Source organism: Falco rusticolus, chromosome Z (genome assembly GCF_015220075.1).
Source record: "Falco rusticolus isolate bFalRus1 chromosome Z, bFalRus1.pri, whole genome shotgun sequence".
In the NCBI taxonomy this organism is placed as follows: domain Eukaryota; kingdom Metazoa; phylum Chordata; class Aves; order Falconiformes; family Falconidae; genus Falco; species Falco rusticolus.
In genome coordinates this window covers 41,442,260-41,465,174 of record NC_051210.1, presented here as the reverse complement: position 1 = coordinate 41,465,174, position 22,915 = coordinate 41,442,260, and the positions used below count along the sequence as shown (strand labels likewise).

General features: G+C 42.6%; 1 protein-coding gene across 1 annotated transcript in view; it reads left to right on the top strand.

Annotated features, from left to right (window-relative positions):
• The window catches only part of NTRK2 (neurotrophic receptor tyrosine kinase 2), a 208,486-nt gene extending 187,565 nt beyond the window's left edge, over positions 1-20,921 (top strand). The window contains exons 16-17 of the mRNA XM_037374196.1: positions 16,566-16,724; positions 17,591-20,921. Coding sequence (XP_037230093.1) covers positions 16,566-16,724; positions 17,591-17,776 — 345 coding nt within the window. The 3' untranslated portion in view covers positions 17,777-20,921. The remainder of the gene's footprint in view (positions 1-16,565; positions 16,725-17,590) is intronic.
• The last annotated feature ends 1,994 nt before the right edge of the window (positions 20,922-22,915 follow it).

Here is a 22,915-nt window from a genome sequence, read left to right as displayed (position 1 = left end):
ATATTTCAGAAGTTTTCATCTGAAGCAGATGAAAAATATTCTGAAGTAGAAAGGCTCACAAACAAGATTAGGGGTATCGTAACCCATTAACCCTCAAGTTAAAGTGCAGCTGCTATGGCAAGCATACTTGCAAGTTTTTACAAGTGGCTAGAAAAAGTGTTATTATGTATGACATATATTGCAAGGTTGTGTAGGAGCCTCATGCAGATCAGGAATTAATTGACCTAGGCATTATGCAAGCATAGGTCAAGAAAACAGTGCCAGCCTAGTTGAAATATGACTTGCTTTAGTACCATATTTTCAGAGACTGATCTGGAAGTCCTAGCCCAAAGTATTCCTGTACTGTTCTAAACACTGGAGCTGTAGACAATCTCGGAAAACACCAAACAAATTGAAATCTGTTGTCTTAAAAATATGAGACATTCATTTCCTGCTTGGCTTATTTTGAATGTCTCCAGGACCTCCTTGAATCTCCTAGAACTCTGGAGTCTGGGAATGCTGCATTTATATTGACAATTGTACAGCTGACCTGCACTTTTAACAATAGAGATCTCAAAAACTGAAATTACTGTCCTAACTACTTGGGTGTAAAATTGCAGCCTGTTTTTGAGAAAATAGGGTGTCTAACCTTTGAGCTCTCATTTTTACTGCAGATCCTACTTATATTTGAGCAGTGAAACTAAAATTATGTCTATGTGTTGAATTTGAATTAACTGTAGTATTACAACAGTGCAGCAAGTAGAGGACTCAGTACTTAACAGGCTGCTTATTCATCCAGAGAGGAAGGTGAGCATGTATGAGGGAGGAACCACCTCCGTGCCTCATGGTTACAGTACAGAGTAGCTTCATCCTGGGAGTAGGTAGAAGATTTTCCAGAATGCACCCTTGGGGCACTGCAGAGGGTGTGAGGGAGAAGCAGGGAGAGCAGGTGTAGTGAGTTTCTTTCCCACCCACCTGTTCTTTGTCCACACACCACTAGTATTTGGTGAAGGATGTGAGGAGTACATTGCACAATCCGTGCTGTCGTGTGGAGATCCATATGTGCTAAAACTTCAGAGAGCCCTTAACTGAAATGCAGCAATGCTGGTGCAGAGTCCTCAATCCTTTCAAAGATCTCTGTGATCTTCCTCTGCTCCCCAGGATCAGCTAGTAACAAGCAGGTTCAACAGGCTTTATGTCAGAAAGCCAGACCTCCACTCTGATGACCTGCCATCAGGGAAGGGATCCACCCAGGGAAATTTTAGGGGACATTTCACACTAGATGGGAACCCTCTGCAAATGCTTCCATGTCAGGAGATTTGCTGCCTCATTTTACAGGCAGGCAGAAAGATGCCTAAGCATCACAGGTGGAATTTACAGTTCAGTGTTCATGTTAAACAAATGCAGTCATGTGAATTCCAAGAGCCATTGTATGCGCAATGCAATATAATGTTTCCGAAATGGAAAATGACAGCGCTAAGGATAGAGACAGGCTGAAAAGAACTAAGGAAAAAACCCAAAACCAAATGCAAAACTAAACCCCAAATTTGTGCCTCCAAGCCCTCTGCTGGTGTAAATTCTTCCAGCCTAAAAATTCAGCCAAGAGCTATAAAATTATTTCATCACTGCTTGGGCTACACTCTGGCTTTTGCGTCCAAGAACAATAGTTTAAGCATTGCTCTTGGAATAATTCAACATATGAATTTGATAAGAACAATTTAGAATTTTGCAAAGTCCATAGGAATGAGTAATTTTTTTCCCCTTTTTCTTTGGTAATAGCAGTTACTAGTATTTTTAATGATCATATTGCGTGTTGTTTGACAGATGCCTCATTTCAGAGCAAATGCCTGTTTCAACTCATAGAAAGATGTCATGGTAAGAGTGAGGAGACAAAAACTAGAATTAATGGAAAGAAAATAACAAAGAATTTTTTTCTGTTCTATTTAGTGAAACTTTTCTCTTGTGTTTTCCAGTTTATGTAAACAAATTATGGCCCGGAGAAACTGAGACACATCAAGACCACAGAAGAGAAGTAAAACGAGTGCAAGCAGTTTGCCATTGCCTGTTTATTAGCATCTGGCTGAGGACCAGTATAATTTAGCCTCTTTCAGGTCCCTGCCAACATGGCTGTTGATCTGCATAGATTCAGATTAGCCTGTTGACACTGTTAGTGTAGAACATTCCCACTGTGGGCACTGAAGACAGATCAGGGTTGTGGTTGTGATCATGCATCTCCCTTGCTCTTTAGGCAAGTAGAGGTAAGTCTTTACAGTAAAGAGCAATTGCTAATGCTCTGAAACAGCAAGATTACTGGTCTTGCTTTGAATTAATGAAACCTTGTTCTGCCTTCTTGATGCTTCTGTCTGGAGAGAGTACATCTCTGAACTCTTTTCAGGCAGTCAATAGTTGACAGATTTGATGTGGCATGACTTGGCCAGCATCATACAGATAGTCTGTGAACAAGCCAAAATAGCTGATGTAAAATGGTTGATTTACCTATTTCCCTTTTGGACTGGTGGTTCAAAACACCCTCTTTCACTCGTGGGAAAGATGTGGGAACTCAGTAGATTTGCCCATACTCTTAGGATTCGTGAAACTAAAAACTACTTATTTTGTTGCCTCACATATGTGTAGCAGTTTGTTAATCTTCGTATTTGTAAGCCATGTGATAAATTAACCACCCAGGGAAATTGGGGAGAGGCTATCTAACAGAATTCAAAGATCGGGAACATCTGAGACATTTCAACTGAAAATTGTACACCGTGCTTCCATGCGGTGTACATTATAGAAACACTTTTGTGACCCACAAGGGAGAAGTAAAGCTACAAACCAAGCTCTGTTGCTCCCCTCTTCTCCTGTGATGTAATTTGACGTGACCGATAGAGCCAGACATGCTATGTTAACCTACAGTAAATTTGAAAAAAAATGTGGTTTTCAGTAAAATAAATATGGGAAAAGGTTGTGATCTCTAGTGGTTGAGAAATAGCTTTCAGACTTGACATCAGGAGTAAAGATTTTCTAGTGAACACAAACTGGCTTAGGCAGTATGATGCTTGGCTTTCAGAGTCTGCCCTCGAGTAACTACCACCTGCAGTTCAGCTAAGCATTTCATCACATTACCCCTCAAACCTCCTATTTAAAAAAGGAAACAGAAGTTAGGGTTTCAACTATGGTACAGACCTGTAGAGGCCAGTTTTCCAATGCATGTTGAAAGTTTTTTTTAAAACCTTGGCCTTGGTAACCCAGATTACTTGAGATTAATATAAAAGTGGAACTTGACATTTTGTAACCTGTTTACTTTGAAAATCAGAAATGTAGTAGCTGTAGTTCATTAATTTTTCATTGCAACATTGTTTTGCTGTTGACTTGGCAACACATTACATGATCACCCCAGAACCTGTGAGGTTTTTAACTTAAGTTGGACCAGCTGCTTGTCTGCTAGTACCTGATGCCTCTCTTCATCCACTGGTACATCCGGCAGACTGTCAGGTGTGGAAACAGTGGTAGAGTACAAGTGATATAGTGATGACTTTTTGCAAAGCAAAACACAGGACTTCTCATGAGCTCAATATTCTAAATTGCAAGTTGTGCTGCTGGATTATCAGTAACTGTATGCTATGGCATAACTTGATATAGCAAATTAGAAGAATACAAGTTGTTTTAGAAAGGAGAGGACATCTGGTTCAATGTGCCAAGTCTTCTCTGATTTATAGCAATCCCATCTCCCTGCTTCTTCACCAAGGTCCTGAATTCCCATCTTCAGGAACGAATCTAGATGTCTACTGAATTCATTGAGATGCACTGTTCAAGCTGGTTTTCCTTTCAATTTACCACAGTATAACCCCCGTTCTTTGGACTTAAATTATCATTTATTGTTTAACACCAGGATTTTTTCTCATTGTAAAGTAAATTAAATTATATCTAAAAGGAATAGGCTTCTTTTTCTTATTCATACACACTTCATCCTGGGGCACTGAAGAGCTGTAATCCATATACTTTTCAGTGCTGCAGATTTCTACTCAGTTAACTTCCCTTCTGTCCCTCTGATAGGGGACATTTCTTTTAATCAGTGATGTGAATCATGTGACCTTCTTCATAGCACTCATCTGATCTTACCTCCAGGGCACTTCATCTTCCTTTATTGGAAGAGTAAGTGCTCTGTAATGCAGTAACTACTACAGTTTATTAATTATCCTCTATATTTGGCTGACCCAATATGATATTGTGTTGTGTAAAACACAACAATAGATATGGTTTCTACATCCTTTCAACTTAGCATTTGAAAAGGTCTTTGGGAGATGCCAAATTGTAAGATACATTAGGTCATTCACCTATTCTAATTCTTCCACGTGGAATCTCCTCTTCATTCCACCCTTTTGGCAGGATTGTTTCTAGCCCTCCATAAGCATTACTGAGAAGTTTGGTAGGGACTGTGTATTGCAATGTGTGGCCCATCTTCATAGGAACATAGGAATAGCTTCTCCAAAGGCCCCTCTACTACAGAATCCTGTCACTGCAAGTACTGCAAGTAACCACTGCCTGCGGAACACTAAGAAAACAGATTGAGCATATATTAATATTTCCCTCAAGTACTCACAGCCTCCAGCTCTGTTCAGCTCAGGCGCTTCCTGGGCCAAAAATGGCATCTCTGTGCTTGATAACCCTTGTCAGATTTTATCCTCCATGAGTGTGTTTAATCACTTTTTGTTCCCAAGTAAGCCTTGGGGGTTGGCAGCATCTTGTGGCAGTGAGTTCCACAAGCAACTGTACATTGTGTGATGGGGTGCCTCTTTTTGTTTGTTGTGAATCTGCCATTTAGAAATTTCATCTGTTGTCATGTGGTTCTTTTGTTATGTGAAACTCTGAGTAATTGGTCGGTCTTAATCTTTTCATACCGTTCATGGTTTCATGGAGACTCATGAGAAGAATTGTATCTCCAGTGACGCAAAGTTGACACACAATATTGAACTGGTGTTGCACCACTGAAGAGATAATTTACAGTGTAATAAATGTTGTTCTAGACATTGTTTCAGTTTTCTGACAAGACCACTGATAGAATTAATTAAGAACTTTAGATATAAGCTCTTTTTGAATACAAATGAAGTAAAGCAGGGTTAAAACTGAAAATGAAAGGACACATCTTTAGCTATTGGCTAATAACCTACTTTATTTCATAATTCACTAACCTCATGCTGGAGTGGTATGGCTTGTTATGACTGTGCAAATAATATATTGCTTTTCTGCAAGTGGACATGGCAGGGCTGATGATACTTTAAGAGGAGACATTGACTTCATGTGCAAGGCCAGGGCATTAAAGAAATGCAAATAACAATTACTGATTTTTTTCTTGCACTGGGAGAAACATTTTCCAATGTTTTATGAGGGGAAAAGAGCAGATGTTTACCAAGAGGGGAGAGGTTTTCAATTTTAGCAATAAGACATGAAAATTTTTGTGGAGAACATTTCTTTGCAGTTATATCATCCTGAGGTGGGGAAACAAGTCAGAAAACCAAAACATAAATAATGAAAACTACCCTGACACGCTTTAATCCCACAAGTACATGGGATGCTTTCTTAGAAGGGAGTGAACGAATGAATCAAAAGGTACAGCTTGGTTCCAGTTTGGCAAACTAAGATCCACTTGCGTTAAAGAGACTGAGTATATATTTGTCATGTGACAGTTAATTGAAGCATATGCTGAACTGTGTTACTTCTTTCAAAGAATACCACCCTGAACTGCAAATGGTCTGAGATCAGCAGGGCTCTGGAGAGATGCAACAGTCAAGCCAGACAGGGCATTGGGCAGGATCAGGGCTGAAATCCGTGCATTAGTCATTCAGGTTTATTGGGCTCGCAAGTAAAAGATTACTTTTATCCTGTTGGCAGAAAAAGCATCGCTAGTCTCTAGTGAATATACAAATTTTGCAATGTCACTCAGTGAGAATCGTGGGAACCTGGGAACGCTGAACAAAAATGAGGAAGTGTGTTTTCCAAGGCTATGCAATTGGTTGCTGTGCTTTTTACTTCATGAAGCTTTTTACTTCAGAGTAATTGACTATTTAAAGCCAAAAATTTAAAAAATAAAAATTAAAAAAAATGAAAAAAGGCTTATGTAATACAAAGCCTGCAAAAGCTGGGGGTTGGATTTGAAGTCCTCTCCAGGAGTGCTGGAGCCTCTCCAAATATGGCCACCAGCATTTAGCAGGAGGAGAGATTGCGTCTTGTTAAGACTGTCCCTGTCCTGCCCTTCGGTCAGCCCCCACAGCACCATACAGTGTGGCTCTGGAGCCCTGAGCCATCCATCATATCCTCAGCACCACAGCCCCCAGTGCTGCTGTGGTAAGACCGGGTTGCAGCTGGCATGCATTGCAAAAGTACGGCCAATCTATTCAGCCCTCCCTCTTCATGGTACAAATGAGTAAAGTATAAGCCTGGTGTGAATTGGTTGAATGGTCATCTTAGCAACATCATTTCTTGTGCTTTTCCCAGCCTGAGGCTTGCATCTTATCTGTGCAGCCCCACATATAGCCTGTTTCTTTACATATCTCTGTAGGTTGGCTTCCTCTGGCTCCACCCACAGCCTCCTGTTCCGAGCTGGAGCACAAGGCTTCATTTGCTTGTTCTTTGTAGGAGAGCATACCCATTTGCCCATGAAGATTGGGCGACAAGGCTTTCTTGAAAAGAGCTTCCCATGGCAGCTGGGCAATAGAAGTTAAAATAGTGTCCAGGGCAGAGTATCAACAGATGCTTTTTAAATTGGCATAGGCAAACTGTAGTGATTCCCTGCCTTTAGCTTGATGACAGGCATTTGAGGGCTCTTTTATATAGCAGTAATATTAATGTGCAGGAAAACTGGGTTTACAGACCCTCAGACAACAGAAATCTACTTCCACAGAACTGCACGCTACAGGCCTGGTTTCCTTCTTAAAAAACAAAGTTTCTGCATTAGACAAGCCTCACCATCTCCTAGTGCCTGTGAAGCAGGATACAGAACATAGGAAGCCAGAAAGTGTACAAACTTCAGCAAGCTCTAGAATTGGATGCCCTGCTTCAGGGCTAAGACATGGTGCTTCTACAGCAATCATTGAAGCTTGACATTTGCAAATAGATGAGAACAATGTTCCAGGTTGCATTGCCTGGCACCTTTCAAAGTGCTAAATTAATTTAGATGAGAGCTGGAAGTGGTGACAAGTGGAATAACATTCTATTATCGAAAGTGCAACATTTCATACCTGGAAAAAATTGCGGTTTCCTGTTGGAAGTGCTGCTTTGGAGAACTTGGTTCACTGCTCTGGCGTAGAAGTCTCCACCCGGTGGACAGTTTTCGCATTGCAGAAACTTTCACCAGGCTTTCTGGTTTAGGTTCTAGCCCAATATTGCTAGTAAAAGCAACTAGTGAATGTAATACAAGGCAACAGCTGGGTTAGGGAGTGCTTGCTTTCGTAAACTGACATTTCGAAGCGTGTACTTAAGTTGCAGAAAGGATCTGTAGAAGTGCAGTTCTAAATAAAAATGCAGCTGCTTTCAGGTAAGTGTCAAGAAAATAGACGCTAATTTGTATCCATTAAATGGTCATTTTTGCAGCAATTTTGCTGCAGTATGGATTTTAAAGTGATAGCATATTATATTAAAACTATTGCTTTTAGACCTGTCATAACCTTAACTAGACTAAAATATAAATGTGTTATTTACCTGCAAACTGTAGTCTGCTTAACACACAACCGTTTTAAAAATGATGTGTAGAAAGCAGCACGGCAGTCACAGCACGCATGGCAGGGACTTTATGCTGCAGAATGTTGATGATATCTGAAAGCTGTGTAATGCTTGTGTTTCTTATTAAAGCATATGCAGAGGGCATCCCTTTGAATCACTGAATACCTTTAAAGTTTGATCAGTGTAGTCATGTTTTCTTTCATTGTTCCTTCTTGGAAAATGCCCCATAGCCTTGCTGGGGGTTTGTCAACAACAGGAAAAAGCACTCCACCTCTCTTCACTGCTATTATGGCATAACTGTGGGTGCTTGGACTCCACACTCCTCCAATAAAGAATGAAAATAAAGCTCACAACTGACTGGCAATCTGTTTCAGGCATCCTGCAAACAGTGGTGTCAAGCCATAGGCTTCAGTTCGAGAAAGCTCTGAAATATGCTTCATTTTAAGCATAAACCAAACACAGCCCTTAATGCTTTTCTGAGCACTGTAGCCACTGATCATTAACAGAGAAGGAAATGTGCATTTAGAAAAAGTGCCTTTGGCCAGGCCCTGACCTGTGCGTGTGATGTGGCTGAACTGAAATCTGAGTTGAAACTGAAGGTGCTTTTCGACCATGAGTAGATGCTCAGCCTGGCACAGGTGACGCTCAGTGTTGCATAGGTATTCTGTCTTCATTGCAATGCTGTCTGGCAAGAAAAGCAGCCCTTATAATGCTTTTATTGATACTTTTTTAAGGCATTACATATTACCGTCAAAAAGGTGATGGGGTGTTGGAAGTAACTTTGCCTAATATGATTGATATTGGCAATGATAGAAATAGTGAGATCTCAGGACTTCTCAGTCCTGGGCAAGTACTCTACCCAGTAAAATCTTCTGCCTTCAGGGACAGAAATGGACACAGCTTCAGGCAAGATGATGTGGGAAGAACAACAAAGACCCCTGTGGCTAGTGCTTATCTGTAAATCGAACTCTTGGTGTCAATACTGATGAGTCAGTCATGCTATTTGCTGCAAAGAGAGGCAGCTACATTTGTGATGTTACAGATCAGTTCGTCACAGAGCCATCATTTGGTGGCAATTTCTCATCATCACTCTAGACGTGTGTCATTCATTTTACTGAATGACATTGGAAACTCATTCCTGCAACAAAACCAGTGCAGTTCTGCAGCAAGGAACCATAAGAAAAGATGATTTGGAGTGCGTGTGGTGGGGTATTTTAATTGCTTTTTCAAAATATCTTGGTGTAAGATGTGACAAATAACAACAAGAAAAAAAAGACACATATTTTATTGTTTATAGCTTTCATAAATTTTTAAGGAATGAGTCAAAGAAATTGCTGAAAAGAACCAGTAGCAGAGGCTATATGATGAGCAGATCTAAGAGCCATTTTAATATTTGATGAGACCAAAAGCTTCTCATCACTAACAATCTTTTAATGGCACTTGCCCTTTGTCTGGCTGTATGTTACTGCATGTTTCTAAAGGACTAACATTTCTGACTTTCTAATGAAATACCTCTCAAGATGGGGGTAAAAGTCATGGTTTGGAGCTGTTTGGTTGCCATGTCAGTTTAGGTTATGATAAGTTGCAAAATGGAAGCTCTGGCTGCATCGCAGCATGTTCATGTGTTACTTCAAACTCCCCACATCATTGAGTGACTTCTCGGTCAAAGATGACTGAAAATACTGATGCACAGAGACTTACAGCCAGTCTGCCTGCCAGAAGAGTAAACTGCAACACAGAGATGAGTGGGACAAATTGATCAAAGCACTTAAAAATGTGTATCCATTCTTTGTCAATGGAGTGCTCTCATGTATGTTTTTAAGTTGGCTGGAAAGCCACAGGAACTGGGTCCCGTTTTCAATGTCTCTGAAACCTGTGCACAGAAACCTGCATTGAGTCAGAAGCAAACCCACAGTGTAGCCAGGGACTGAAGCTGGGAGCCCTGCCTTTCATTTGGCATCCTGACAAAAAATACTCCTCCATTACTTGCATGACATTTCATGTAAGGGGAGAAGAAGAAAAGCCTAGTAATAGACCAAGTCTATGAAAGTTTTAGCATGACACCGTTTTGATGGAGCCAGTAGCAAGCATTGACTTGTGGTGATGCATGGAACACGGCTGACCTCTCACAGATGTAGCTGTGTTTTTGATATGCTGCGCTAATGCTGAATTACTGATAAATAGCTGGAAATTGATATTCTGCACGATTCAGAAATAATTTGAACCGTGACTGAGCTTCTGTTGGATTTTCCTTCCATTTGCTGTTTCAGCAAGAGAACAAGGGCAGTGTTATTTGAATGTAAAGTCCCACAAGGAGAAATGATATTTTGAATTGACAGTGCAAATGTGGTTTCATAACTAAATACACTTTCAGACAGGAAAATGAGAGTTAATAAAAAGTTAGATATCCTTAAAAAAGCTTTCTTTTTTTTTTTTTTTTTTTAACTTCCTTGGAAATATTCAAAGCTGTCTTAATGTAAAAGTAATCAGAATATCATAGAATCACAGAATAGTTTGGGTTGGAAGGGACCTTAAAGATCATCTAGTTCCAACCCCCCTGCCATGGGCAGGGACACCTTCCACTAGCCCAGGTTGCTCAAAGCCCCATCCAGCCTGGCCTTGAATGCTTCCAGGGATAGGGCATCCACAGCTTCTCCAGACAACCTCTTCCTGTGTCTCACCACCCTCACAGTAAGGAATTTCTTCCTGATATCTGATCTAAATCTACCCCCTTTCAGTTTAAAACTATTACCCTTTGTCCTATCACTGCATACCCTTGTAAAAAGTCCCGCTCCAGCTTTCTTGCAGCCTCCCTTTAGGTACTGGCGGGCTCCAATAAGGTCTCCACTGGGTTTTCTTTTCTCTAGGCTGAACAAACCCAGCTGTCTCAGGCTGTCTTTGTTTGAGGGTTGCTCCAGCCCTCTGATCATCTTTGTGGCCCTTCTCTGGACTCACTCCAAGAGGCCCATGTCCTTCATATGTTGGGGGCCCCAGAGCTGAACACAGCACTCCAGGTGGAGTCTCACCAGAGCAGAGCAGAGGGGGAGAATCACCTCCCTTGACCTGCTGGCCACGCTTCTTTTGAAGCAGCCCAGGATACAGTTGGCTTTCTGGGCTGCAAGTGCACATTGTTGGGCCATGTTGAGCTTTTCACCCACCAGCACTCCCAGGTCCTTCTCCTCAGGGCTGCTCCCAATCCATTCTCTACCCAGCCTGTATTGGTACTGCGGATTGCCCTGACCAAGGTGCAGGACCTTGCACTTGGCTTTGTTGAACTTCATGACGTTAGCTCAGGCTCACCTCTCAAGCTTCTCAAGGTCCCTCTGCATGGCATCCCTTCCCTCCAGTGTGTCAACCACACCATACAGCTTGGTGTCATGGGCAAATTTGCTGAGGGTGCACCCGATCCCACTCCCCATGTCACTGACAAAGATGTTAAACAGCACTGGTCCCAGTAGAGATCCCTGTGGAACACCACTCTTCACCAGTCTCCTCTAAGACATTGAGGTGTTGACCACAACTCTTTGAGTGCAACCATCCAGCTAATTCCTTATCCACCAACTGGTCCACCCATCAAATCCATGTCTCTCCTCCAGTTTAAAGACAAGGATGTTGTGCAGGACAATGTCAAAAGCTTTGCAGAATTCCAGGTAGATGACATCGGTCGCTCTTCCCTGATCTGTCAATGCTGTAACCCCATCAGAGAAGGCCACCAAATTTGTCAGGCATGACTTGCCCTTAGTGAAGTCCCATTGGCTGTCACCAATCATGTCTTTATTTTCCATGTGCCTTTGCATAGTTCCCAGGAGGATCTGCTCCATGATCTTGCCAGGCACCGAGATGAGACTGACCAGTCTGTAGTTCCCTGGGCCTTCCTTATTTCCCTTTTTAAAAAAGGGGGTTACATTTCCTCTTTTCTAGTCTGTGGGAACTTCACTGGACTGCCATGACTTCTCAAACATGATGGACAGTGGCTTAGCCACTTCATCCACCAGTTCCCTCAGGACCCGCATCTCCTCAGGTCCCATGGACTAGTGCACCTTCAGGTTCCTTAGTCTCAAACCTGATCTTCTCCTACAGCAGGCAGTCCTTCCTTTTCCCAGTCCCTGCCTTTTCTTTCTGTGGCTTGGATGGTGTGGCTGGAGCACCTGCTGGTGAAGACAGAGGTGAAAAAGTCATTGAGTACCTCAGCCTTCTCCTTGTCCCTGGTAACCAGGTCTGCTGTTTCCTTCTGGAGAGGGCCAACATTTTCCCTAGTCTTCCTTGTAGCACTGGCATACCTATAAAAGCTTTTTTCATTCTCCTTGATGTCCCTGGCCAGATTTAATTCTGTCAAGGCTTTAGCTTTCCTAACCTGATCCTGTCTGCTTGGACAGTTTCTCTATATTCCTCCCAGGCTACCTGTCCTTACTTCCACCTCATGTAAGGCTTCCTTCTTGTGTTTTATTTTGTCCAGGAGCTCCTTGTTTATCCATGCAGGCCTCCTGGTGTTTGTGCCCACCTTCATCTTTGCTGAGGTGCATCGCTGTTGTGCTTGGAAGAGGTGATCCTTGAATATCAACCAGCTTTCTTGCATGCCTCTTCCCTCCCAGGCTCTACCCCATGGTACTCTACCAAACAGATCCCTGAAGAGGCCAAACTCCTGAAGTTCAGGTTAGTGATCTTGCTGCATGCCCTCCTTGCTGCCCTAAGGATCTGAATGCCACCATTTCATGGTCAGTCCAGCCAAGGCTGCCCTTAGGCTTCACTTTCCACACCAGCCTCTCTTTGTTGGTGACAACAAGGTCCAGCACGACAATTCTCCTTGTTGGCTCCTCTAGAAGTTGGAGAAGTAAGTTACCATCAACACATTCCAAGAACCTTCTGGATTGCCTAGGCCCTGGTGTGTTGTCCCTCCAATAGATGTCAGGTTGGTTGAAGTCCCCCATGAGGACCAGGGCTTGTGAAGTTGAGGAGGGTCCTATGTGTCTATAGAGGGCTTCATCCACTCACTCTTTCTGGTTAGGTGGCCTGTAGCAGACCCTCACTATAATGTCACATGTCCCTGCCCTCCCTTTAATCCACCCATAAATTCTTGGTCAGCTCCTCATCATCCCCAGATGGAGCTCCATGCACTCCAGCTGGTTGCTGACATAGAGAGTGATACCCCCTCCTCTTTTCCCCTGCCTGTCCTTCCCAAAGAGCTTGTGTCCTTCCATCCCAAGACTCCAGTGATAAGAGTCATCCCACCATGTCTCTGTGATGCCAGTAAGACCATTCCCCTGCAGGTGTGTGCACATCTCTAACTCCTGTTTATTCCCCAAGCTACATGTGTTTGCACAGAGGCATTTAAGTTGGGCCCCCAATGAACCTGTCTCAACTGCCTGGAGTGCCTGGAATCCCCTTGTGCTGCTCTTCAGGTGCTCTGCTGCTGCCCTGTGATCCCTCTCCGGGCTCTGGGCATCTGATGCTGGCACTGGTACCAAACTGGCTGGAGTGGGATGGACTGAGGTTTCCCTCCCACAGCACCTCTAGTTTAAAGCCCTCTTCACCAGCTTGGCATGTGACCAAAGGTGCTTTTCCCCTTCTCTGTCGGGTGGACCCCATCACCCCCAGCAGACCAGGGTTGTCAGAGAGAGTCCCATGGTCTAAGTAGCCAAACCCCTGGCTGTGGCACCAGTCCCGCAATCAGCTGTTGATTTGCCACGTTTGGCTGCTCCTTTCAAGCACCTTCCATTTGACTGGGAGCACTGAGGAAAAACAACCTGTGCTCCGGAGTCTCTTACTCCCACTCCCAGAGCTCTGTAATCATTTTTGGTGCGCCTTAGACTGCTCCTGGCTGTATCATTGGTGCCCACACGAAACAACAACAGTGGATAATAGTCAGTGAGCTGTATGAGGCTTGGTAGTCTCTTGGTGAGATCCCTGATACAAGCCCCTGGTAAGCAGTACACCTCTCTAGAGAGTGCATGTAGTTGGTTTGCATGGCAAGGTTTTGGTAGCTAGAGTGGCTTCTGTGAGAACCTGCTAGAAGCTTCTCCTATGTTCAATAGAGCCAGTGCCAGCCAGCTCCAAGAGGGACCTGCCACTTGGCCAAGGCCAAGTCCATCAGTGATGGTGGTAGCACCTCTGGAATAATGTATTTAAGAAGGGGGTCAGAGGGTAGGAGGAGCACCTGTGAAACCAATTGCAGCAGAAGAGAGTGAGACTGTGTGACAGCAACAACTGTGCAGACACCAATGTCATTGAAGAAGGGGCAGGAGGTGCTCCAGGCACCAGAGCAGAGTTTCCCCAGCAGCCAGTGGTGAAGCCCACGGTGAGGCAGGCTGTGCTCCTGCAGCCCATGGAGGTTAATGGTGGAGCAGATACCCACCTGCAGCCCATGGAGGGCCCCATGCTGGTGCAAGCGGATGCCCAAAGGAGGTTGTGACCCATGGGAAGCTTGTGCTGATGCAGGTTTGCTGGCGGGACTTACAAACCCACAGAGAGAAGAGCTCACATTGAAGCAGGATTGCTGGCAGAACTTGTGACCCCACAGGGGACCCAGACTTGAGCAGCCTGTGCCTGAAGGGCTGCACCCCGTGGAAGGCACACATGCAGGAGCAGTCTGTGAAGGACTGCAGCCTGTGGGAAGGACTCATGTTGGAGAAGTTAGTTAATGGAGAGCTGTCTCCTGGAGCAGCAGAAGCATGTGAGGAGGAAGGAGTTGCAGAGACAGAATGTGATGAACTGACCATAACCCCCATTCCCCATCCCCCTGCATGGCTCAGGGGGAGGAGGTAGAGAATTTGAGAGTGATGATGAGCCTGGGAAGAAGGGAGTGGTAGCGGGAAGTTGTTAAAAGATTTGGGTTTATTTCTCATTATCCTGCTCTGATCTGAATGGTAATAAATTAAACTAATTCCCCCAAGTCAAGTCTGTTTTGCCCATGACAGTAATTGGTGAGTTATGTCTCCCTGGCCTTATCTCAGCCCATGAGCTTTTAATTATATTTTCTCTCCCCTGACCACTTGAGGAGGGAAGTTACAGAGTGGCTTTGGTGGGCAACTGGCATCCAGCCAAGGTCAAACTACACAGTGCATCAGGTCAGCAGGTGGAAGCCTCCATACCTCTGAGAAGAGAGTTGCCTACTACTATCAACCCTTGCTTTTTCTTAGTTGTGCTGGTTGTTACACAACAGGCAGGTCAGGCTGCCTTGCTCAGCTTCAGCACCCTTCCTGATGTGACAGGTCTCTTGTTTTCAGTTGGCCGAGCAGCAAAGTACTTCTGCAAGGGCACCTCAGGCTCTGGGGGAAGTCTCTTCCTCCTGCAGGTCCTTGATGTTACAGTCTTCCATTCTTCTGCATTATTGGCCCCGTCCCTTCTGTGTGTGGCCATGGGGGAGTTTTTCACTGCCTGGCTGTGGGCTGTGAGTCCACTGCAGACTGCACTTGGGACCAGCTGTCAACTCCTTCTCAGCCTCCCTGATGTTACGCAGCCTTCTCGCCACCTCCTGCAGCTCAGCCACCTGCTGCAGGAGGTCCTCCATCTGGGCACGGTTTTGCAGGCAGGTCTGCTGCCTGTCCCTGCCCCAGGAGAAAGGTGTGGGCACGTCCTGCAGCCCGAGGCCTGCACTGGAGCCTCTGCCTTCAGCAGCTCTGTCTGGGTGGAGGCATCAGCCACCACTGGGGTAGATGGTGCAGACCCTGCAGCCAGAGCTGCAGCCTTGGGTCTGAGACGAGCGCCCACCACTCTGCTGTGAGAGTCGGGTAGGATGAGTGCCCCTGATCTGTGCAGTAGACACAGAGCAGTGCCCGCTGCTGCGTTATATGTACATCAGGTCTCTCACTCGGCCAGTGGAATGCCCCTCCTTGGCAGCAGTGCCCCCCGTGCTGCTGCCACACCATGCCCTGTTTGTCGGCTCTGGTCACAGCACTCCAGCTCGAGGGCGCTCCCTCGGGCTGCCCTTTGTGGCTGCGGGGTATAGCTATATCACAGTATCTCAGCAGTTACGCTATTTTAAAAGTACTTGAGAGTATTTCTTTATTGATGTTATCCAGTCAGAAGGGGATGTATCAGGAACAAAAAATTGTTTAGAAACTGGAAATAAGAGATATATTTTTTTAATTTAAAGTAATGCTAGGAAACCTATTTTTGAGGAAGTATAGCATTTTGGGGAAAACAAAAAATGTTCCAAGGGACTTTCAGAAAGGCATTCCTTTAGTGAAAGACCCCATTCAACGTAAGTTGATTTGGGATAGGGGTCCATATCTTACAAGTTCTTTATTATCAAAAGAATATTATGAAAAGGCTGAATTATTTTTTAAAGCTGTGTAGGACTGGGTGGTTAATGTGGAACAAAATAATTTGATGCATTAACTTTGGAAATTATCAGCAGAAAAGGCCATTGCTTTAATTCACTCAAAATTAGCATACAGATCCTGGTCATACTGTGTCATGCAGCCAGACCACTGTGTCTTCTTGGATTTCAGTTGATGTCGCTGAATTTCTAGGAGAGTCATCAATGCAGATTTCATTTAATGAATCTTTTTTAGTTTACTGAGTGTTAAAATGAAGAGTAAAACTGGGCTAATTTAAAGTGGGTTGGTAGGCTAAATTAATTAATAATTTTATAGACCTTTCTATTCCATGGGTGTGCCAAGTAAATGTTAAAGATGAGTTTGCACTTCAGAAATAATGTATTTAGAGATTCTTTTGAGAAACCTATCATGTTAGTGACTGTTGTTGCAGGGAGAGAAGTTTGGACCATGAATCCCTAGTTCTTAAGAGCTCCTCAGGGTCAATGGTATCAGGTGGGAAAAAAAGGAGCTATGGATTCTCCTTGTTTAATGCCTTGATACTCTTCCTTGTGAGGGTCTGGACAAATTATTTCTGACTCATTTGTTTTTTTTCAGGTTGGGGGTCACACCATGCTGCCCATTCGTTGGATGCCTCCAGAGAGTATCATGTACAGGAAGTTCACCACAGAAAGCGATGTCTGGAGCCTGGGGGTTGTGTTATGGGAAATCTTTACCTACGGCAAACAGCCATGGTATCAGCTCTCAAACAATGAGGTGTGTGTAATACATTCTCAAACTGCTTTGGGAAGGCTGGCACATTAACTCTTGGTGTATCTTCTCTGGACAGCCACAAATTTATTTAGTAAAGGCAACCCCACCCACCCCCAACCCACCCCCGATAGCAGGTATTCATGGTATTGTCATGAACTTTGTGGTTGAATTTCTTCCTTTTCACCATTTTCTCCGCAGTGTGGATGGAGTTGTCCAAGCAGAACTATACCAGTTGGTATTTAGCTTTTTGCTTTGTATAGGATAGTCTGCTCTGGGTATTGGGAAAGACCATGAGGCAATGAGAGGAGCCTAGCTGTCTCCTGAACAGGCGATTTCATTTCCATATCATACATGTCATTGTTGCAAAGTGGTTGTCCAAAACCATTATTGAGCAGATTGAAGTAATCTGGAGATGTCTTGATTTCCAGGCAGTCACAAGTAACCCTTTCCAGAGACTAGCCACAGTGATACTCATAAGTTTAAGGAGGGAAGGAGGGAGAGGCACTGACAGTCTGTGTGAGCAGGGTGAAAACTTGGCCTGCCTCCGAGGTGAGGTGAGATTGATAGGTGGTTAGAAAGAGGAGGTTTAGGATTACTTCCTGGCTACCATTCTCTCATGAGTGGAAGGGGCAGCATGTGTGAACATAACATCAGTAAACCTCTTGCTCCTTGACAACTTACATTACAGTGATTTTTCCAGATCGCATTTGGCTGCTCGTGTGTCTGCCTAGAAATGCAGCCCTTGGCAGAGCTGGCTGGGTGACTGCCACCAGTGAGGCTGCAGTGGCAATTAGCAGTTAACCCTTCCATAGATGACCCCCACGTCATTGATACAGTTGTGCTGATCCTTTCCTTGTGATTTCTCCTAGGTGATTGAGTGCATCACTCAGGGCCGAGTCCTGCAGCGACCTCGCACATGCCCGAAGGAAGTGTATGACTTGATGCTGGGCTGTTGGCAACGGGAACCTCACATGAGGCTCAACATCAAAGAAATCCATTCCCTTCTCCAGAACTTGGCCAAGGCATCTCCAGTCTACTTGGATATTTTAGGCTAAAGTCTCCTAGCATTTCTTCTTGTGGGCTGTGGGGATGAAATGTGTTCAACGGCCGCTGAACTCCATTAAAATGTGTTCTTAACTTTGACAGTATTAATGACAAAGTTGCGGAGAAGCTTTCAAAGGGCAAGCAATGTGCACTTCTCCATCTGTAGACACAGTATTGACTTTTTAGACATTACTGAGATGTATCTGCTTTCTCTCTCTCACTCTATCTCTCTTTCTGTTTCTATTTTTTTTTTCTTTTCTCCTGTCTTTCTTATCAATTTGGCTTCTGCATTATTGTAACTCTGCATAGACAAAGGCCTTAAATACCCGATCTGTTATATCAGCAGACTCTTCAGTTTGCCCACCACAACTAACAATGCCTTGTTGTATTCATGCCTTTGATGTGGATGAAAAAAAGGGAAAAATATATTTGACTCGAACTTTGTGATTTCTGCTGTACAGCTACTGGGAGTTTCTATGGATTCACCTCAATATTTTTTGCTTCAGCATGTGGGTGGAAAAAGAAGACTGGTGTTCTCTACATGAAGCGTGTTCCTTGCGGAGATAAAGCCAGATGGAAAGAAGACAGTGTTGTGTGATACACTATCTGGAGGAACTAGGGGATCAGATGGCATCCAACCCCACAAAAAAACACTGAAACGATTTGATCGAAGGCAAGAGGGGATTTAGCACTTTCCCTGAAGAGTCTTTCTGAGGACTAAAGGGATTGTTCAAGGAGGTGCTTTGCCAGCACTTTTTATTGCCAGACACAAGTGAAAGGGGAAAAGATGCTGCTTTTACTGCACACAATTACTTTACAACATGATAAACTAAACACATGCCCTGATTTTGTCTTCTGGTAGGATACTGTCATGCCACTGGTATAAAAATGTTCTCCAGCTAGTCTTTTTAATAAAGGCTGAAGCTAGGCTTACTAATGTACGGTATTAATTTCAGGTTCACATGTTGAAATTAAGGATTTTGATAAGATAGGACAAGCTATAGGTGCTGAGACAGGTGTATCATATACTGTGCTTGTCCAGCAGTATATTCCTTCCTTCCTCAATCCTTTTTTTTTTTTCCTGAACCATGCAAGCAAAACTGTGCATAGTCGATTAATGCCCTTTGTGCAGAAACTATCACTCATCTTGTAGTACACCCTGGTAGGCATAGCGAACTCATAACAATGTAACTTTTATTTCATTAGAAGGGGCTAATGGAGGACATTAGCCATGTTAAAATGCCTTTACAATGTTACAGATACAATAGGCTGATATAACATCAATAATCTAAAGCACGAAGATCACTAGTTATGTTTGAGCCATGGCAGGGGATAGAGATCTCTAGAGAAAACAAATTACTCTGAGGTTATGGCTTACTATTCAGAGTGCAAAGACCCTGAGCTCAGCACCATGTTTGTATTGGTACTAGTGCTGTCATTACCACCATCCACTCTTTCTTAAATGACTCATTTTTGGTTTGATTGGCATTGTATGTGTACAACATTTGCATGGCCACTGTGTTGATGACAGTTGCATGGGCATACCTGTTATTTTTCGAACTGGAAGTTGATGATTTCAAATTTAGAGTTAGGATTATTTTTAATATGAATTCTTACAATGAAAACCTACCTTACCTATTCTATTCCTCAAGACTTTTGCCTCCCTCTGTGAGGGGGCGTTACTGCAAAAAAGTGATCTTTCTTTCTGTTTTCTCTTTTTGTTATTTCTTATTGATATGAGCCAGATCAAAATAATCCTTCATCTTTGTGTTGGGGATATTTTATTTAATAAATTAAGCGTTTTATTTTTGTAAGTGTTCCCATAGCACATTTAACATATAATTTGCTGGCATATATTATTTATTGAGGCACTTTAAGTTTTTCCTTCAGAAGCTTTTAGAGCTAGCTTATAAAGATTCTGAATATTTTCAAAAGAAAACAGTTCACTGGACACTGATGAAGTTTTACCCTTCTCAATGTCATTGAAAAGGCAGCATTACAAATAAACATGACAGTGTAACTATAAAGCCATACTCAGTATTTCTTTAATAAACTAGATGTTATTTCTTAACCGCTACTGAACTGGGAACACACAAAAAGCCAGAGGAAGATTCCTACAAAATAGGCCTTAAGATTTTATCTAGACTGTCTTGGAAGTTCACACAGAAAGCTAGATAAAGACTGAGCATCCAGTGAAACCCATTCTCTTGAGAACCTGAATGTTGTGTTTTAAAGGAATTTGAAATTGATTTTTGAAACAACAGTGGTGGAAAAGAAAGGTGTCAGAGTCCGCTCTTACTGTGCAATGGGAGGAGGCTGCAGGTGATGGAGGGGGGTGCTGAGTTTCTGCCTGCTGTATTCTGTTGTAGTTTCTTATGAGCTGAAGAAAAAGGCATCTGAGATGCTTCTACTACTGGAAAGCAGGCTCCAGCCTGAAAGCAAACAGGTGGGTTTTGTAAGCACTGAAAGAATGTATACCAAAAAAAACCCCACAAAACCCTGAAAATGTGCTTAGTGGCATCTTCTTTTTGATTTACTAGTGAGACTATTAGAGTCATTTCAGAGAATAAATAGTGTTACAATGCATTGTGCAATAACATAGCAGTATGTTAAACTTCTAAAGGACCAAATGTTCTACAGAGCCACCGGTATGGATAACCTTGACCTATATCATTAATGTTCTTGATAGTGCATAAAATGTGTAATCACAGTAGACAAGCTATAAACTGTAACTATACATAGTTTGTGTTTGTTTATTAAAAGGCGGCTAAGTGTAGCAGAATGATCAGAGAAGAGGAAGAAATATGTTCAAATCACAGTGAAGGGTGAGTATATGTGCATATTCATCATGCTTGCACTGTCAGCTAGGTCGTGTACACTGAGTAAATATGACAATCAGGCTCATTTAAAAAGTTTATGGACTGTGAAGCTATGAACTGATCAGATATATAATATATTATATATGTGTGTTTGCATATGGCATATATACACACACAGAGCATATACATGTATGCCTATGTTGTATTTTATTTATATATGTGCAGACATGCATGCACATTATGTATGGGCTGTGTGTATATGTATAAATTTACATACACCTACATTATTACAAATTATGATTAGAGTGCTACTAATAAATTGATAAAGTCTGCTGAGTAACCAAAATATTTTTTTCTTTTGATATTTCTTTTTCTATGTTTGTAAGATTCAACTTTTTAACTGGTGTGCAGCAGAGGCAGTGCTAGAATGCCAGAGATACAACAACAAGCACTTTTCTTGCCCCAATGATTGCATAAAAACATTTCTTCCGTTCCCATCTCACTTGTTGATTTCTTACAATGAAATGAACAGACAGGGTTCCAAGCTTGGAAAAGGGTTTGGTTTACTGTCATTCCTGGGTTTGTGCTATTGTTGTTTTATTGTCCTAGAATAACAGTGCAACTCCATTAGCATTTTATACTCGTCTGCAGTAACAAAATAATTCCAAGAATGTGCTGGACTATTCAGACTGCAACACGACTTGTAGGACAACGAGAATGCCAAAATTCAGCAGTAATAATAGCAGCATTCGCCACGCTTTGTCCTTCACTCTCAATAGAGCTGCAGAACCCAGAACTGGCCATGGAGAACAGACACTTACAAAGCAGCAGCAACCCATGATGCATGATGGAGTGTACCCTTCTAAAAGGACTTCATACATTTTGATTTGTAAACCAGTATCTCTATATATTGTCTACAGTTAAATAAGTAACTGCCTTTTTTTGTTTGTTTTTTCATGCTATTTCTGTAACAGTTTCCTTCTTTCCCTTTTCTGTTCTTTACTTTTCTCCTTCTTTCCTTCTTTTCTTTTTTCTTTCCTCCCTTTCCCTCTCTGTACTCTTCCCCACCTGAGAGATTTTTTTTGTTGTTGTTGTGGTTGATGTAGACTTTTACAAAACACTTTAAAAATGAATTGAATAACCCAATAGAATTGTTAGGTCACTGGATGACTAAGGTATAATGCATATGTGTTAGAACAAGTCTGTGTCTGAGTTGTTGCAGCCTGTAACTGGATTTCAAATACTGCTATAAAATGTGAGGGAAGGGAGTAGGGAGGGGCTGGGGAATAGGCTGGGGCTTCTAATCAGAGATGGAGGTTTTGATAGCACAGGAAGTTGTATTTTCTTGTTGTGAGGGCTGGGATGAACCACTGCTGCTTTGAATCAAAAGGTCCTTTAGAGCCTTAGTTAAAACACCTTTATTTGGGTGGGGTGGGGGGTGTGCTACATTAATCACAAGTATGAAGAAAAAAAATATCTACATGTTGCAGGGAAAACACTGTGAATTTCACAATAACAACCAAGTGACTATTTTGCCATCTTTTAAACATACATCTCAGGAGAAGAAGTGGGAAATGATGGGTGTGTTATTTTTCCGTCTATGCATTCTAGACCAGGTCTGTGGGGGTTTTTTGTTTGCTTGTAGAAGGTTTTGGGTGATGACTGGCTGGTATTTTATAAAAACTGACTCCTTTGGGCAAGGACAATAGAAGCTGCTAGTAGTGAGGCCATTTGATTGGAATATGTGCAAAAACAGAGATGAAATCGAATCTTTTCGGAGGCCTGTATCTCACAGCTTCTATGTACCTTTCTGTAACTTAAAGAAAAGCAGCTAAGAATGTTTTATATAGAAGTAATTTAATTCAACATTGATGTTTAATTGAATCACTAATAGAGAGAGAATAAATTAATTAAATATTTGTCCCAGCCCTGCTTTCCACCTATATTTTACGTATATATATATTTCTAGATATCGCTCTCTTTGTCACTTAAGGTAAAGAGGAAGATATCTACATATAAATATAAATCTTTATATTGTCACCAAAATGTGACCTGGTGTGTAGAACTATCTTTCTCCTTTCTTTTTTGTTTTTCTTTTTTTTTCTAATGTGATGTCTCTGTGGAAATATTTAGTGGTTCTTGTTTTGCAGTTTGTTATAACAAGTCATTGCTTTAGAACTTTCATTGCATCTTGGCTGATTTCAAAGTGATGCCTAGGTATCAGTGTTAAAAGTTTTGTTTGTGAATCATGTGACCAGCTTCTCTCAACATGACATGGAAAGTCTCTTGTATTGCAGTGTATTTAATAAAAATGATGTCTTACAATAAACA